General features: G+C 38.8%; 1 protein-coding gene across 3 annotated transcripts in view; it reads right to left on the minus strand.

Annotated features, from left to right (window-relative positions):
* Positions 1–13516, minus strand: part of CYRIB (CYFIP related Rac1 interactor B) — a 108120-nt gene that overhangs the window by 45077 nt on the left and 49527 nt on the right. For 2 of the 3 annotated variants that reach the window (XM_047074188.1, XM_047074191.1), the window contains 2 exons: positions 7964–8002; positions 7737–7755 (listed from right to left, as the gene is read on the minus strand). In XM_047074188.1, the coding sequence (XP_046930144.1) occupies positions 7737–7755; positions 7964–8002 (58 nt within the window). Of the gene's footprint in view, positions 1–7736; positions 7756–7963; positions 8003–13516 lie in introns of those variants that run through there. The other variant, XM_047074190.1, reaches the window with a different exon arrangement.

The raw sequence follows: 13516 nt of genomic DNA on the forward strand, positions 1-13516 counted from the left end.
CAACAACAGAAAAAACAAAGGTGCTCCCAAAAAACGAATAGACTGCAATTCAGGTGCCTGAAATCTTTCCAATACACATGCAATGATGCATGAATGAGCCATTTTTTTTAAACGTTTTATATATTTTTGAGAGGCAAAGAGAGACAGGTCACGTGTCGAGGAGGGGCAGAGAGAGAGAGAGAGAGAGAGAGAGGGAGACACAGAATCCCAAGCAGGCTCCAGGCTCTGAGCTGTCAGCACAGAGCCCGACGCGGGGCTCAAACTCACGAACCGTGAGATCACGACCTGAGCTGAAGTCGGACGCTTAACCGACTGAGCCACCCAGGGGCCCCTGGATGAGCCATTAAATAAAAACCGTAGCACCTTGCACACTTCAACAGGTAGTCAGTGTTTACAACGCCTGCTGGTGGCTGCTGTTGTTTTAAATCAAACAACCTTTCCTTAGCTCCTGTCTGCCAATTACTGGGGCAGATACTGAAGATTTGGCACTGAGGAACTCACAGACAAGTGTATGAAACCAGACAAGATGGTAAGACATACTTTCATACAGAAGCATGCAAACACCACAATGAACATACAGAAAAAGGAACACCTAACCAAAGACTCCCCAGAAGGACTGGTTCTTAAGTCCTTCTTGTTTTCTATTTCTTTAAATTAGAAAATAATTTAAACATAAAAAAATGTATCCACATACTGTACCACCCAGATTTTGTGTGTGTGTGTGTGTGTGTGTGTGTGTGTGTGTGTGTGTGTGTCTGTCTGTCTGGTACATTGATGACTGAACAGCTTTTTTTTCTTTTCAAATTGTTATTTAAATTCTAGTTAGCTAACATACAGTGTAATATTGTTTTCAGAGGAATTTAGTGATCCATCACATACAGGTAACACCCAATGCTCATCACAACAAGTGCCTTCTTTAATGCCCATCACCCATGTAGCCCATCCCCACCCACCTCCCTCTACCACTCAGATTAAAGCAATGACATTTTGCCAGATTTGCTTCAGAGACCTCCCTACATTTTTGGGCACTACTGAACCTCCCAACCTTCCCCAACCAACTTTCCTCTCCTCCATCTCCTAAAGGTAATCTTAAAAGTATGCTTCCTTTCCAAACGTATTTTAAAATTTTTACTGTGAAGGTACATATTCATAAACAAACAGCACTGTTCTGCTTTTCAATGTTCGTAAATGCTATATTGTACATATTCCTTTAAAATCCACCTCTCACACTCAATGGTGTTATCCACGTTCACTTATTGACATACACTATTCCACAGGTCAACGAAGCCTTTTTGAGGAACAGTGACTTCTCAGTTTTTCTCTAATAACAAAGAATGCTTTATACACATATCCTTTCACACGCTACATACACTTGTATATACTTGGGCCCGTGTACAAGAGTTTCCACTGGACGGCAGTCTGGAAATTAAAACGCAACCATAACTTAACTATATTGTGCCAAACTGCTCTCCAAAGTACTTCTACCAATTCACTGTTCCACTAGTAAAGATTTTCTTCTCTCCCATCCTCCAAAACCTCAAGCTTCAAACTTTAAATTGTGAAATATCTCACTGATGTTTTAATTTATATTTTCTTGATTACCAGTAAAAATGTGCCTATATCTCTATGTTTACAGGCCATCTGTAAAATGTATATTCACATTCTTTGCAACTTGTAGCATTTATTTTTCCAGTATCTCTCCCACACCTACCTTTCTATACACCAGACTCTGTACTGCTGGGCTTAACATCTGTAAATAACATCCTTGCCAGCTGTGAGGTTACGTCAGTAAGAGGCACTAGAGGGTGAGAAAGCAGGACCGAGAAAGAAGCTTCCCTGTCTCTGGCTGGGACAGACCAGCAGCTGCTCTAAGAACAGTCAGATGAGGTGGGGCCAGTATGCACCGCCCCGATCAGAGGCAGAAGCAAGTGCAGTCTGTGGCTTCCAGTCGAGCAGTGGTAGTGGCTCATCTCTGGCGGCAGTACCACCACCCATCTTTTCTTTGTCCCTGTCTCCTCTTCCCCTCTGCTCCTCTAGGCTAATACCTTCGTAACCAATCCTCTGTATTAAATTCCCTGTTTAGGGGCGCCTGGCTGGCACTTGGGTGGCTCAGTCAGTTAAACAACAGACTCGATTTTGGCTGAGGTCATGATCTCACAGTTGTGAGATGGAGCCCCACTCAGCATAGAGCCTGCTTGGGATTCTTTCTCTCCTTTCCCACCTGTATGTTCTCTCTCTCTCTCAAAACAGATAAATAAACTTTAAAATTAATTCATTCCCTGTTTGAAATTCCCAGGGTGGTATGTTTTCTGAACTCACACCCTTCCTTCCCCTCCAGGTGGGCTTTAGGAATTCTAGATAGGAACTCTGGATACTAACCTTTTGAAGCCTAAACACACCGCAAATATCTTCTTCTAGTCTGCAATGTCGCAGTGTCCCAGTCTTAACTTTGTTTATGATACCATTTTGTCACATGTAATCCACTTTTCCTTGAGGTCTATGTTGATCATTTAACTAGTGATTCCTGCAAAACTGCCTTAGCTATTCTTGGCCTTTTATTCACCCATGTAACTGTCAAGTTCTACAAAAATCTTAATGGGATTTTGACTTGATTTTGCATTAAATACACACACACAAATACACACACCATTCCAAGGCAGAACTTCCATCTTTATAATACTAACCATTTTTTCATTTAATCTATGAATATGAGATTATAAAACATAAGATTACATGAATGCATTTTTTTAATATTTATTTGAGAGAGACAGAGAGAGAGAGAGAGAGAGAGAGAGAGAGAGAAAGTAAGTGTGCGTGAGCAGGGAGGAGCAGAGAGCTAGGGGGACAGAGGATCCAAAGTGGGCTCCACGTTGATAGCTGTGAGTCCGATGCAGGGCTCCAACTCACGAACCGTGAAATCATTACCTGAGCCAAAGTTGCACACTCAACCAACTTAGCCACCCAGGTTCCCCCAAATGAATACATTTTTCCATGCTAAACCATCCTTGCTTTCCTGGGACCAAATCTATACAGTCATTAAAAAATAAATGTATTCTGGGGTGCCTAGGTGGCTCAGTCAGTTAAGCATCTGACTTCAGCTCAGGTCATGTTCTCGCAGTTCATGAGTTTGAGCCCCACGTCGGGCTCTGTCTGTGCTGACGGCTCGGAGCCTGGAGCCTGCTTCGGATTCTGTGTCTGTCTCTCTCTCTCTGCCCCTCCCCCACTCGCACAGTCTCTCTCTCTCTCTCTCTCTCTCTCTCTCTCGCAATCTCTCTCTCAAAAATAAACATTAAATAAAGTTTTTTTAATTAAAAAAATGTATTTCTAGATTTGGTTTAATATTTCACTTTGGATTATTTCATAAATAAGACTGACCTATAATTTTTTTCTCTTCTTGTCTGGTTTTGCTATCGAGCGTATTTTATATATCAGCTCTTTCTGTTCTACAGAAAAGTATAAAAGAACATAAATGTTTGTGTCTCCTTAAAATTTGTATGTTGAAATCCTAACGCCCAATGTGATTAAACCCTTTGAGAGGTGATTAGGTCATCAGTGTGAAAGCCTCATGAATGGAATTAATGTCCTCATAAAACAGACCCCCAAAAGCTCCCTTGCTTTCTTTCTACCATGTGAGGACACAGGAAGAAGACAGCTACGTATGAACCAGGAAGCACGCCTCACTAGGACCCAACTATGCTGGAAGTGTGACCTTGGGACTTCCAGCCTCCAGAACTGTGGGAAATAAATTTGTTATTTGTAAGCCATCTAGTTTACTGTATTTTGTTATAGCGGCCCAAACTAAATACAACAGGTGCTAAAATGGAAACTCAAACTCAAGCACTTACACTTGGTATGAACGTATTCTACAACATCTGTGCCAAGCAGCCAATCAGCCCCTGCTTCAATATTTCACTCTACGTGACCACACCCAGAGTCACTCATTCGATTTTCAAATGACTCAAGTTTTAGATTTCAATTTTTAGAAACTTTTTTAGAAACTTCGGCCGATGATTAAATAATACACAATCAATCCAACATGAATCCTGCAAAGAGTCACACAAAACTTGTCTTAAAGCTGATATTCGCCCATTTGTTAATCTCTCCTCATCAGTCCCGGTTCTCACTGGACTCTGAGAACTAAACAGTCAGTCCATGTGCCACATGACAACCCAGTAACTATCTGAAATATCTGAAAACATGTTAAACTGAGGTCAAAAGAAAGTTACCCATTAGACAATATACATACACTCACATAGGCAAAAAGTTACTAACAACGTATTCTCCTGTCTAGCAATTGTAAGGACTGAGCTTCTGAAAGAGAATAAAGTTTAAATGGAGATATTTAGGAATACTCATCAGAAAGGACCTTCTTAAACATTACAGACTGAAGGAACAAAGGGCAACAAAACCATTTTGCCCCACCCAGCACCTTGCTATCAGGACCAAATGACAGTAAAAACCAGTGACAGGCCTTTCTGTGTGCCACACACGATGCCAAGTAATACATACACAGTAGTATCTTACAAAATCCTCAACCACTTTTGAGGTTGTCTAGCACTTCGATCCTCATTTTACTTCTGAGCAACCTGAAGGTCAAAGGATTAAATAACTTTCTCAAGGTCAACAAATCAGTAAACAACGAAGCTAGAATTCTTACTCAGGCAAATCTGTCTTCTAGCAGTTCTCTTAACCATTTGGCCATATTGCTTAGTCACAAATGAAAATACACACAATTCATCCAAAAAGAGTGAAGGAAAATATTAAGTGTTCCAGAAAGAAATTAATTCAATACTAGTACTAACATTTCTAAGTCAGGAATAAAATTCTCACAGAAAAAAAATTTTAAGAAAAAACTATGATGACTAGAGAAAGATGACAGATGCTAAGAAATGTCCTTACATATTTCCCTACCATTTGTCAGGTCTTTCTGTTTGAGCCTGGCATGCTAAAGGAATTTAGTACAGTGAAATTACAGGAGGGCACAAATGTTTCCCTTGTTCCTGAACTTCAATTAAAATGATTTGCTTAAATATAACTCCTCCAGGCTCATCATAATCAAACAGAATACAAAAACAAAATACAAATTTTCTTTTTGGTAATCATATCATCTTAAAGATATGTACTTGAATAATCTTTCTACATTTATATCTCCTACAATACATATCTCCTATAATACGAAAAAGAATCCAGCAGACCAAAATGCAGAATGTATACATCATAAAAATGTTTTTGAGGGGCACCTGGGTGGCTCAGTCAGTTAAGCGTCCGACTTCGGCTCAGGTCATGATCTCACGGTCCGTGAGTTCGAGCCCCGACTCGGGCTCTGTGCTGACGGCTCAGAGCCTGGAGCCTGCTTCGGATTCTGTGTCCCCCTCTCTCTCTGCCCCTCCCCTGCTCATGCTCTGTCTCTCTCTGTCTCAAAAATAAATAAAACATTAAAAAAAATTTAAAAAAATGTTTTTGAACTAAGTATGTTACCTAATAATTACAGATTTAAGGTTTCGCACAGTTTTTACTAAGGCAATATTTATATAAATCAAAGCTCAAATCACTTAACAATTCTGAGTATTTTTACCATATTTCAAACATTGCTGGTAGGGAAAAAGAGGAAGGAAGTGAGCGGTATGAGAAAAGGTAGAAAATCAGCCCCAAATACAGGGCTCGTGACAGGACTTGAAATCATGTAGCTCAGTTCTCTAATTTTATAGAAAGAAACTGAGGACTAGAAACTTGGTGACTTGGCAAAAGCGGCAAATCAGTTCTTAAAAAGTGGGGCTTAATCCAATGACCTGGACAGTGCAGGCTTTAGGGACGTATTTAAAATACGGCATCAGCAGATCACACTGACAGAACAAATCTACCAAAAAATACCCCACAGTCAGATGCCCCAACATGTCGCCTTCGAGACAAGTAATGGCGCCACTTCTGCTCTCAGCCAACCTTCAAAAGATCTGCCATTCCCTTCATCTGTAGTCAGCTGCAAGGTGCTGAACAACCATTTGTCAAATTCAGTGACACCATTCTGGGCTCTTCTAGCTTAGGCTGGCACCTGAACACTGTCCAGTTCATACTGCTGAGATAACTGTAAAACACTTGGTGACTTTTCACAAGTCTTGACCTTTTTTTGTGATTCCGTAACACACGAATCAGACCTCACTATTTGCATCCTTCCTGTGGAATTTAATTATGGACGTTTCCTCGTTAAACTTTCGGCATCTCAAACTCGATTATTTTATTTTCTACGTGTTAATTTCATGTTCCTTGAATCAGAATGTGCATTCTCTGAAGGTGGGCACTCTCCAAGGCTTACCACTTATCTTCAACTATCTTTTCCACAGAACATGCTGTTTCTGTGATTATTTACCAGCAAACAGAAGTTTCTTCAAAACTATTTCAAGAACTTCTAGGCTACACCATTAGGATATTTCGCAAGACGGTGTAACTCTACTTCTTAAAGATTATTTAGAGGGGCGCCTGGGTGGCTCAGTCAGTTAAGCGTCCGACTTCGGCTCAGGTCACGATCTCACAGTTCGTGGGTTCGAGCCCCACGTTGGGCTCTGTGCTGACACCTCAGAGCCTGGAGCCTGCTTCGGATTCTGTGTCTCCCTCTCTCTCTGCCCCTCCCCTGCTCACGCTCTGTCTCTGTCTCTCAAAAATAAATGTAAGAAAATAATAATAATAAATAAATAAAAGATTATTTAGATAGAACATAAAAAACTACATGTATTCAAATATGATGGACAAAGAAAGGTCTAGCTGACTTTTTGCTAACAAGAGCTCTTAATCTGGGATCCAGAGAAAGAATTCAGTGACCTGTGAGTTTGGATGGGAACCTTTTCACTAACCTCTATATGAAGTTCTGCAAGTCCTTCAATCAAGATTATAGGCAACAAAGTATAGTAGTGTTAGAAATACCTATGAACTTGTCACCAACAGAAATCACAGGTACTTTCATATTATACTATAATTATTGCAAACTCATCACTGTAACTACAGTATTTCACAGAATTATTGCTAAAGCTCACTCTCTAATGTGAGAAGCATATATATTACTCTATCAAAAATTTGCATTTTTAGTACTTGTTAGCTGTACTTCAATATAACTAATTTCTTTTTTCATCATATATATTTTACTTCATAAAATCATGAATCATTTGTAGAATCATTGTTCTGGGAAGGGATTCACAAGCTTCACCAGATTACCAGAGGTCCATGGCACAAAAAATGGTTGAGAACTCCTGCACTGTAACATACAGAGTAGGTGAGGTAATTACAATTCCAAAAGATCATCACGATAACTGTCTTATCAGTTTTAGTAAAATGACAGGCAAGTTTTGAAATGTAAATATCTCTGTTTATGACTAGGAAGAGCACAGAGATTTTAAGCTGATCATTTTCACTTGATAACACAAAATATGTCTACAGAAAATAACATTTTCAAATACCTATTAACTTGTAATAATTAAAACAATTACAGGATTAAAAATGTTTAAGTACTCAGAACCCTGTATCAGTAACTTTTTGTTGTTGTTGATGTGTTCTTTACTTCAAAGACTTTTTCAAAAGGACCAAAACCAATAATAGGGAGAATTCTTATTTAAGAAAGTGTGTAAAAACTTCTTCTTCCTTTCTAACATATACATAAACCACCAGAATTATGTGTTAGACCTTTCCTGATTAACAATACTGGTGATAGCTAAAATGGCTTAAAAGGGAATTCAAAGAAAAACACATACCTCTTCTACTGAAAGAAAGCTGTAAAAAAAAAAAGTTCTAATTACTTTTCCCTACTTCCTGTTCCAAGAAACTAAACAATATAGGGTATTTCCTAGAGATATTTTTAGCAGTTCAATATTATATAGAACATCTTCCTTAAATTATGTTTAGCCAAAGGAATTTTCTATATAGATCATAACCTTTCATTTGTATCTGAATTTATCATTTCCCCCAAAGACATATTTACCTTCAGCCAGTGCTGGTGATTCTGTTCTTGTCCTTCTATCTGTTTAAAGAAAGAAAAAAGAAAGAAAGTCTAAAACATTATTATAGTTTAAAACATGTTTAATTTTAAAAAACTAACTTTAATAAGGTTTATGAATGCCATCACGTATCACATGAATATGCTATACACATATGTGTGTGTATGTATATGTATGTACAGGCATCTCCTTGAATTACATCAACAACTGTTTACAGAGAACCTACTAAGAGTGAGGCATTATGTGAAGCCCTGGGAAACACCAACAGGTTTGGATGAGACACCCTAACTGCCACCCTCAAGACACTCAAGGACTAAAAATCTGTATCAAGAGAAGTACACAGTGCTCATCATAGCTTATGGAGCAGGAGACAGCAAGGGAAAAAAATTAGTAATTTGTCTTTATTCTTACAACAGGGGCCTAAAATTATCAAAGAGACCTACTTCTACACTATTATCATAATTTAAGTTCACTTCCTTTCAATGTATTAAAAAAATTAGTTTTACCAAAGGTACTAAGATCCTTATAATTCCATGACCATAACCTATTACTTGACAGAAGCACATCAGGCAAAACTCAAGTGAACCATGAAGTCCTCTGTAGGAATGACTTTACAATTTCAACTCCTGAAACATTTTTCGGTAAAATCAAATCTTCAGAATGATCTTATTCTAACTTTACAACTGAGAGCAACTATAACCACTACAGCAAACTAGCTTAGTTCGCACAGAGTGGGGGGACACATTTGACTAATGTAACTACTCACCTTAATGTAAACACTTATTTCCCCAATTGTTTATTCTATGACCAGAGTTCTGGACTTAACAAACATACAATTTCTATGCGGTTAGTAAAATTTAGAGGGGTTGGGCACTGCCTTCCAAGATGGTAAATGATCTGACACACTGTCTACTAAAGGCTGAAATGTGGTACTGTATCTGTGACAGATTAAAAAAAAAAAAAAAAAAAATTCCTGGAACCAGCAGATGGAAGTACAATTGGCAACCTTCAGCTCCACTGGATTAAGAAATTCAGAAAGTAGGAGACTTGAAAAGAAGTTTCTGCCAGAAGACACAGGAAGAATTCTCAGGCAACTATCACCTGATTATCTTAGATTCCTTACTGGACCAGCAGGCTAAGGAAAGAGTTACCATATTGGGAAGTCCTGTAAAGTGACCCTAACAACATGAGAACTTATGGCTGCTGCCACACAATGGGGACAGGAGGGAATCTATCCAGAACCTAGGGGGTTCGACTGGGGCTGGCGTGCTCAGTAATAACTGTAAATGAGCAGCTGCAACAATTATAGTCCAACAAGGTTAAGGCAACTACAGGCATCGATCCCTTGGAGAAGAAGGTCTGAGTCACTGGACCAGGACAATGCTTCCACCTGTTGAAGTAGTGGCTGAAGATAAGGCAAATCTAGATTGAGTGGTAGAGAACTGCAAAAATGAACATTATTCACTAACCCTCCTGTTGTAAGTCTAATGTAGAAGTTGTGGCCAGCCACCATCTTGAAAACTCTGCAGGAGACTGGACTAAATGCCAAGTGCTTAATGGAGGATACATGGCTGTATGGGACACCTCTTGTGCGCTACCTCACATATTCACTCCGAGGCACCTCCCCTTAACTGTACCACTGGGCTCACTTTCTGCTCACAGGCAACTTTTTTTTTTTTTTTCTGCTTACAGCAACTTTTCAGCCATCCTGAGACATGCAAACGAAGTGTGAAGATGTTAACACCAACACACTATGGGCAACCCCTGACCACTGGGGAATGGGATCTGGTAGTAAACACCCCCCTTCTTGGCACGCAGAGGCATATTCTTCGTGTCTTCTCAAAGGACTTCCTCAGGCTCAAGTCCCAGTGGCTCACAGGTGTGACCAGTTAATAATGTGCCCTTGCATTGACCTTCCTTCCCCTCTGTTTCACTTGCCCCCGTTCTCCAACTTGTTTCCTGTTAACAGGTCCCCAAATAGATTATCTGCTTAAAAAGTCCCTGTCTCAGGTTCTGCTTTTAGGATGAAACCAGGACACTTGTCTTTTGGGACACCATACTCCTTTCCTTTTCATTCTACCTCAATGGATGCTTTCTTAATCTCTGTTGCTGAACTTCTCTCAAACCCCCCAATGCTGACGTGCCCAGGACTCAGTTCTGGGTCCTCCACTCCCTTTGTGATTTCATTCCTTCATGGCTTTATGTATCAACTACATATATCAAATTTACTTATCCAGTATAGACATTTCTCTCCAACTCCACACTCTCATAGCCACTGACTGCCTACTCAAATCTCCACTAGGATGTTTTAACAGATACCTCCAACTTTAACCTATCAACACTCAACTACTCAGCTTCCCTCCCCAGACCTCATCCACTTTGTCTCCCTCAACTCAGTTGATGGCTTCTCTATCCTTCCAGTTGCTCAGGCAAAAACCCTGGCTTCCTCTGCAACTTCCTTCTCTCACACATCCCACATGCCACTAACCCTCTCATTACTTAAAATCTTCACACCTACTATTCCAGCTCCTATTAACTCAAAGCTGAGGGTTCTGCTGCATGAGCAGCCTTAAGTCTACCTGCTATTACTTCTCAATCCAAGAGCCTCCAGAACAAGGGCTGCAAAGTTAAATGAGTTTGGAGTTGGCTACAGGAACATCAGAAGCAAACAAATGTCTATACTTAATCTCAGGGGTGCCATGGCTATTAACATGCCATGCTAAAAATGCAGGTGATCTGGCGCTGGATATTCACATAAAACAAGTCTTAGATGTTATCACCCAATTAAGCTTTAGAAATCATCAGTAGGCCTGAAAAACAGTCTGAGGGCTCCATCTGGTTGATGAACCATCAGTTTGCAACTTGTGCTCTAGGACTTGTCTGTAATTTATACATTATTAATCCTAATCTTTTATTTTTTCCTATCAGTTAAGAGATGAATGGGAGCTATTTATGTTCAAAGCCGAACCATTCTGGTTTTCCTCAAAAGCTCCTCTCGGATCAATGTTACTGCAAATGGAATGAATAAACACATTTTTGCTTTTTCTGCCAAAAACAAACTTACTTCCCTAAGGCAGACCGAAGCCACCCAGAAATAAACAAAACAAGTGGCTTGGCTGGCCATTTCATAAACCAGAGCAGAAAAACCAGTGCCACTTGCATAAAACCACTAGGAAAAAATCTATTCATCCTGTCTCTTAATAAATCAAGAAATAAGAAAACACTTGTAATTGTTTTTACCCTTAGAAATCAAATGTCACCTCATAAATAATGAATATTAGATGCTATGTAAATGAGATAATCCAGGCATCTAAAATCCGCAAACCTAGACGTTCTTCAACTAAGTGTTAAAATTCCTTTGCCTCCAGCAAAACATAAAAGCTATGACTTCAGAGCATTCTGTCAACCACATTTACAGCTTTGCAGCATTTCAAATGATGACACCTAAGTCTAACTGGTTATGCAACCTGCACTGTTCCTCCTTCGTTTGGGTATATGATAAAATTGAATTCAATTTAATTTGTTTAAGCTCCCCTTGACATAACGAAAAGCGATCTTAAAGCCATCTTAGAAAAAAAAAAAAAATAGAAACTGATTTAAAGGGCCTATCGACCACATTTCCAGATCAGACAATATTATGAAAATGCATTAGTAGAGAATTCCGGCAAATACCTAAGTTTTAAGAAACTGAAAAGCTTATCCCAAATCCATTTAAGAAAAAAAGAAACATGCAAGCTTATAAATTTTTTTTTAAAAAAACAAGAAAAAACCAGTCTTACACATTAATAATTAAAATTGTGTGGAACTCACACAGATATAGAGTCAGAGGAAGAGAACAGAGAAATCACAACGGTCCAATTGTATATAAATGTAAAAAACCACTCCAAATATTTACTGCAAAATCTATTTGTATATAGTCCCAAAATAAATACCCAAGGAAATGCTATGATGAAAAAGATGTACTGCACTCTCTAAAAGCGTCTGTCCACTCTTACTGTAGCAATTAAAACTTTCCAGGTAAAAATGAGGTTTCATGAAAAATATCTACATACAGAGCTGTGGCAACTAAAAGAAGATATTTCAGGTAAGGGTAAAGCATGGCAATCAGGTATCAGGAAAGGTTTTATGAAGCCCTAGTAGCTAAGACAGATTTTAAAAAATGAACAGGATTTGGACAAGCAGGAAAAGAAGGTAGAAGGTTCAAAGAGAATATTCCATATGAGGAATGTATAAAGTAACCATCATAGGGCAATGAAGAAAACTTTATTTAATAAATGGTACTGAAACATCCCATGAAAAACTGAGATACAACCTTCTATGTCTATTCATTCTAGATGGGTTAGAGTTTAATTTCTCACAACTAAATCTCAAAAAAAATCCTCAAAAATAATGCCTTGCTTATCTTTGGATGAGAACTTGGAAAGACAGAGTCAACTCATATAAAAATTATAAATTAAGGAAATTCAAAATATTTTAATGTTTAATGTTCATATAAATGTATTAAAAATCACATCAAGAGAGGAAATGATTAACATGATAATTCATAAGAGCGAGAAAACAGTAAACACATGTATAAAAAACTTTATATTCCCCAGTAATAAAAAGGAAATATAACAAAATGGTTTAGAGCACTGGTTCCAAAATAAGATAAACCTGGGTTGAGCTTCCACTTAATTATTAGGTTCTCTGAGCATCTGTTTTGTTATTTGTAGATTCAGATTTCCATTTATTTCCATTAAGTCATCTAAGCGTCAGTTTCCCTTATTTGCAAAAAGGAAAAGTAATGTCAAAGACCGTGCAAAGATTAACAGAAATGCCAGTTTTACTGAACATGGTCACTACTTCTCTTATTCAACATCAAATTACAAGAACATACAGCCATCCATTTTGACGTTCTATCTCAAGGGCAGTACACTTGAGAGCATCCCTGTCTGAGACACGCCAGAGCTCAAATACCCGAATACAAATCTCAGGCTTCTATGTCTTCTTACGCCATGATTACTACTGTATGTTTAGCACTTAAAACATGCCGTTGTAATTATCATCATCATCATCATATAAACCATACCCAGATGCTATTTTTAAAATATCTACTCTCTAGGGGCGCCTCGGTGGCTCAGTCGGTTGGGCGTCAGACTTTGGCTCAGGTCATGGCCTCGCAGTCCATGAGTTCGAGCCCCGCATCTGGCTCTGTGCTGACAGCTGAGAGCCTGGAGCCTGTTTCAGATTCTGTGTCTCCCCTTCTCTCTGACCCTCCCCCGTTCATGCTCTCTCTCTGTCTCAAAAATAAACGTTAAAAAAATTTTTTTTTAAATATCTACTCTCTTTAAAAGTAATGGAAAATGAAGATCCTATAAATACAGAATGCTTTATAGTTTTATCCTTTTCTCCCATCTTTTACATCATTATTAGTGACCAACCACATCATTTCTTACAAATACCAGTGACTGTTCACTGAACATCTATTACTCAGATCATGCACAGACTGCAACACTTGTAGCGGTGTTGCCTCCTTGTCTCCCGCTACGTTGCATTTT

The sequence above is a fragment of the Lynx rufus genome, unplaced genomic scaffold, assembly GCF_022079265.1.
Source record: "Lynx rufus isolate CCGP_SWC_20201006 ecotype Redwood Valley unplaced genomic scaffold, mLynRuf1.p SCAF_12, whole genome shotgun sequence".
NCBI classification, from domain to species: Eukaryota; Metazoa; Chordata; class Mammalia; order Carnivora; family Felidae; genus Lynx; species Lynx rufus.